Source organism: Lactuca sativa, chromosome 5 (assembly GCF_002870075.4).
Source record: "Lactuca sativa cultivar Salinas chromosome 5, Lsat_Salinas_v11, whole genome shotgun sequence".
NCBI classification, from domain to species: domain Eukaryota; kingdom Viridiplantae; phylum Streptophyta; class Magnoliopsida; order Asterales; family Asteraceae; genus Lactuca; species Lactuca sativa.
The window spans coordinates 284,213,437-284,218,284 of NC_056627.2; the positions used below are offsets into that span (position 1 = coordinate 284,213,437).

General features: G+C 33.6%; 1 protein-coding gene across 1 annotated transcript; it reads right to left on the reverse strand.

Annotated features, from left to right (window-relative positions):
- Window positions 1-1,665: 1,665 nt before the first annotated feature.
- Window positions 1,666-4,111, reverse strand: LOC111910215 (probable polygalacturonase At1g80170). The gene is made up of 9 exons (XM_023906001.3): window positions 3,672-4,111; window positions 3,381-3,512; window positions 3,124-3,294; window positions 3,019-3,039; window positions 2,716-2,923; window positions 2,551-2,632; window positions 2,359-2,467; window positions 2,176-2,292; window positions 1,666-2,094 (listed from the first exon to the last, which is right to left on the reverse strand). Exons 1-9 carry the CDS (start codon window positions 3,897-3,899, stop codon window positions 1,792-1,794), a joined length of 1,371 nt encoding a protein of 456 aa, XP_023761769.1. The 5' UTR covers window positions 3,900-4,111; the 3' UTR covers window positions 1,666-1,791.
- Window positions 4,112-4,848: the final 737 nt, after the last annotated feature.

Here is a 4,848-nt window from a genome sequence, read left to right on the forward strand (position 1 = left end):
CAACCCTATAATCAATAGGGTTATTGACACTACAATACCCTAATGATTTTTTTTATTACAATGCGATAATTGAATAGATTATTCAACATACACCGCCTATACATGAAAAAGATTAACACTACAATCTTGTAATATAAAGAGACAAAGATAAGGTGTTTTAATAAAAATAAATAAATAGAAGTATGTTGTTAACTTTGCATTTAGCCTTTTTCGTTATGGTTCAGCCCAATGTGGAAATGTGTTCATGAACATAAATCCACATGTTGCGTAAATTCACACGGCCAAATGACTTAGGAGGGTAACTACCTCTTATCCGTGTTCACATATTGGCAACTTCTTTTTTGTACATAATAAATAAACTATCTTGTTTTAACTGTTTAAATTACACCAATATTACCAGCTAATACCTGTTTTAACCGGTAACTCAAAGGGAAAATGACTTAGGAGGGTAACTACCTCTTATCTGTGTTCACATATTGGCAACTTCTTATTTTTTGTACATAAGAAATCAACTAACTTGTTTTAACTGTGTAACATCCCAAAAATCATGACAAAAAATTTCGTTTTTAATTTAATACTAAAACCATAATTGTCAAACCATTAATTTAATACTCCGACATCGGACCCCGCCTGGCATCAAGCCCCGCTCGGTATACAGATATGTCTCTCTTAGGCCCGCCTATCTCCAGGCCCCGCCCGCTAAACACATACAATCATATAACATGCTAACACATAAAGAAACATACTCTACTGTATCTCTGTCCTAAGAAACATACTCTGCTAATAATGAGATACGGAACATCGTCCGTACTCAGCTAGTGATGAGATACGGGACTTCGCCCACACTCACCTCTTTACTAGGCACATACAATTATCACACAGACAAAAAGTACAATCTAACATGCAAACATTCCTCGGGCACCCGCCCGACATCAGACCTTGGTTTGGAATAACATACTAGCATACAATACCTTAGGCTAACCCTCAGGTCTTCCTACTTATAGACTACATAGGCTGACATTGTGGCCTTAGACCCATTCACACAGTGAGGAGACTCACTTTGCACTGCTGAAGTCGTGGTTGGAACTAGCTGAGTATGGACAAAGTTCCGTATCTCATTATTAGCAGAGTATGTTTCTTAGGACAGGATACAGTAGAGTATGTTTCTTTTATGTGTTAGCATGTTATATGATTGTATGTGTTTAGCGGACAGGGCCTAAGAGAGACAGATTTGTATACCGAGCGGGGCTCGATGCCAGGCGGGGCCTGATGCCGGGCGAGGCCTGATGCCGGAGTATTAAATTAATGGTTTGACAATTATGGTTTTAATATTAAATTAAAAACGAAATTTTTGGTCATGATTTTTGGGATGTTACACAATTAAAACAAGTTAGTTGCTTTCTTATGTACAAAAAAGAAGAAGTTGTCAATATGTGAACACAGATAAGAGGTAGTTACCCTCCTAAGTCATTTTCCCATGATTTTACTCCAATTACGTTTTTTTTAAAGGTTCATTTAGTCAAATGAGTATAATTAGAAAGTTTAGTTAAAAAAGAAACATTTCAAAAAAGGTTTAAAAGGTTCCCCAAAAGTATACTTTTAAAAAAAAAAAAAAAAATTGGTTACGCGGAGGTTTTCAGATAAAAATCCTATATAAGTGATCTATTCTGATTCATCCTAAAATTACCCGTATTGACATGTTATCCAACCTACAAACTGACACACCAACACAAAGGCATACATTTTTTTACCGATTATAAATTTTTTGCATAAATATAATTAATTAATACATTATAGCATTATTGACTCAATGGGCTGAAGATTAGGTATGTATGAAACAATATGTTTAATGAAGGTTGCTGAATTTGAGTAGTAGCAAAGAGGAGGGTAGATAGTCCCTGAAGTTGTCCCTGTGGCTTCCCAACAAAAAGAGGTTGTGGTGACGTCATCAAAAGCTGACACAAGATAAACATCTTCCAAAAATAACCCTTCACAAGGGGCAACATCACTACATGCAAATCTTATAGCTTCTTTAGTTGCTGAAGTTCCTCTTATATTCACATATGATATATTCTCCACATTAATACCACAAGTCTACAATAATATTACACAAAATGTATATTTAGTTTTAGATATATCCATATTTGCATTTAATATGATAAGACATGTATGTACCTTGTTTGGACATGGTGTGTTTGAATCACAGTAATATTCATCGATTATGATTGGATTTGATACATTTTGCATCCAAATATCATCAAATTTAACATTTTTCACAAAACCACTTCCACCCTGATGAATTAATTAAAACTTCACATAAATCAAAAATCAAGTTAACTCATCAAGAATCGAAATTACCTGCCATGTTTTGATCCTGACTCCATTTTCAGTATTTGACAAAATTGCCCCTCGAACACTCACATCATATACTTGATCACATGTGCCTGACTTTCCCAAGCTCCCAATACTTCCAAATTCAAATATCATAAAATTCATTTTTTTTTTATACACTCTTATAAAAAGTTCATAAAAAAAGTTTTATTTATTTACCTTATCCCATGGCCTGGACCACAGAAAATCCTCCTCACATCAATTTTTGAGGAATTACTGACTATAGATATGCAGTCATCACCTGAATCATTCGGTAAAAAGTAAAAAACCCTAATTTTATACAAAATTTACAAACGTAACATTCTGATAAAGTGGATAACTAACCTGTTCTAATGACACTGTCTTTGACTTCAACATTAGTGGATGAACTTATGTGAATTCCATCTGTATTAGGGCTCCATGAAGGAGTAAAAAGACTCACATGTGACACTGAAACCCTGTCACAATTCGTGAATGCCATTTGCATTTGTTGACCATTTCTAATCATTAGATTCTTCACTACCAAATTGTTGCATTTGTGAAAGGTTATAGCCTGCAATATGGTAATTTTAATGTCCATGAATGTGTAAAATCACATAATTTTTTTTTCTCTTTTGGATATAAGTTCGATTTTCCATTAGTACTAACCGTTGGAGCATGTCTGCAAGGCTGGAAAAAAAAGGAAAAAGAAGAGAGAAATCAGATTGTATTTATATGATACAGATAGAAGAAAGAAAGATGAACAATAAATACGTTTTTTGGGTTGATTTTGCAAGAACTAGCCCACCATTCTTGCCCCATGCCATTAATGGTTCCTCCCCCTTCTACTGTGAGGTGATCCACGCCATGGAAGTATATCCATTTATGTGTGTCGTTGCCATTCCAGACATCGGGATTACTTGGAGCAACGATGGAGCCGAAGATCTATGAAGATATGAAACAGTGATTTGATTGAAAAGATTGTGATGAGATTGAAGAATATTGTATTGATCGATTGATATTTTTCATACCATCAAGGTAATTTTCGAGTGGCAAGAACCAGCGAGATTGATTGGTCGAAGAAGATAAGAACTTTCATCGGGGATTATGATTCTTGATTCTACCTTTGATGAACATGCCTTGTTCCAAACATCTGCAAAAGCCTGAAGTCCAAACTCCGATTTAATCAGAAACACCTTATAATTAGTGTTGTTCGTGAGACCTTATGACTCCATGTAACATTTGGAAAACCCCTCTTTGGCGTTTCAACAAACACCTGGTGAACTAAAGAACAACTATTGATGTAAGCTTAATCACCTCACCTGTGTATCATCTTCAATTCCATCTCCTTTTGCTCCATAATCCTTAACATTCAGATGAATTTTTGATTCGAAAATCTTGCTGAAAGCTCCGAATTGTGGAAGCTGAATCTGATGTAGTAAAGAATCAAAAACTCGTGCATTTGCGAAATTCGAAAAGAGAAATACCGAGTAAATGATGAGACTAACAAACTTATGAGCTGAAGCATACAAAAATCCTGTTTCGCTCATCTCTCTACAGTCAGATTACTGACAAATTATATTGAAAATTCACAGGGTTTTCATATCATAAATTTTACTCAGCTTTTGGCATTTTCATAATGTTAGAGCAGAAAACATGTTCTACTTTTTGTAATTTATAATAACAGAAACATCATTTCCTTGTTCTTTTCTATCTTCTTTCTCTCTAATTTCACAAAAGAATCATGATGGGTGAAGCAAGCTTGAACCTTGAGGACAGTAGATGCTATTCTCTTTCTCTCCCCTTTGATAGTTTCTTAATTACCCTTTGACTCCTTCGGCTTTCACAAATTGCTCCAAAGCTAGTTCGATTGACCCAAATTTTCAATCATTTTTATAAATATTTAATACACAAATACGTATACAATATATAATTATTATATTATTGCTGTTTTTTTACATGAAGATGAAGTGTGATTTATTTATTTTGTCGGTTGATTATAGGGAATGATTCGGTATTTTTATATTCATATAACTATTATATTATTATTGTTTTTTTGACACGGAGATGAAGTGATATTATTTTATCTCTATGTTTTTAGAGATATTTATTGACCTTAGGTTTGATATAATACTAGATTATAACCCCGCGTAAAACGCTGAGAAACATATAAAAATGTATATGTAAATGTATAAAAAAGTTGGCACTATAAAAAAAATTAAGTAAAATAAACAGACTTAACATTACTGCTAACATTTAAATGTTTGAAAAAAAACAAAGAAACACTTGAATATCTATAATAGTTGAAGGACCTCTTTGTAAACATAACATTTTGTTTTATTAGTTTGACATTCTTCATCGTAATATATGAGTACCTTCAATCCCTTTTCACTTGTGACGCGAGAAACAAAAAATATATAACTAAAAATGAGTGAAGACAAGCTTATGCAAGTATAATCCAACATTTGATAATTATTGTCATTGACTTTTGTTAGTGGC

Coding starts and splice junctions, on each gene's coding strand:
- LOC111910215 (XM_023906001.3), bottom strand. CDS start 3,899: ATGAGCGAAACAGGATTTTTGTATGCTTCAGCTCATAAGTTTGTTAGT. Junction 2,468..2,550: donor GGTCCAGGCCATGGGATAAG/GTAAATAAATAA, acceptor TGAATTTGGAAG/TATTGGGAGCTTGGGAAAGT. Junction 2,293..2,358: donor TCAGGATCAAAACATGGCAG/GTAATTTCGATT, acceptor TTAATTCATCAG/GGTGGAAGTGGTTTTGTGAA.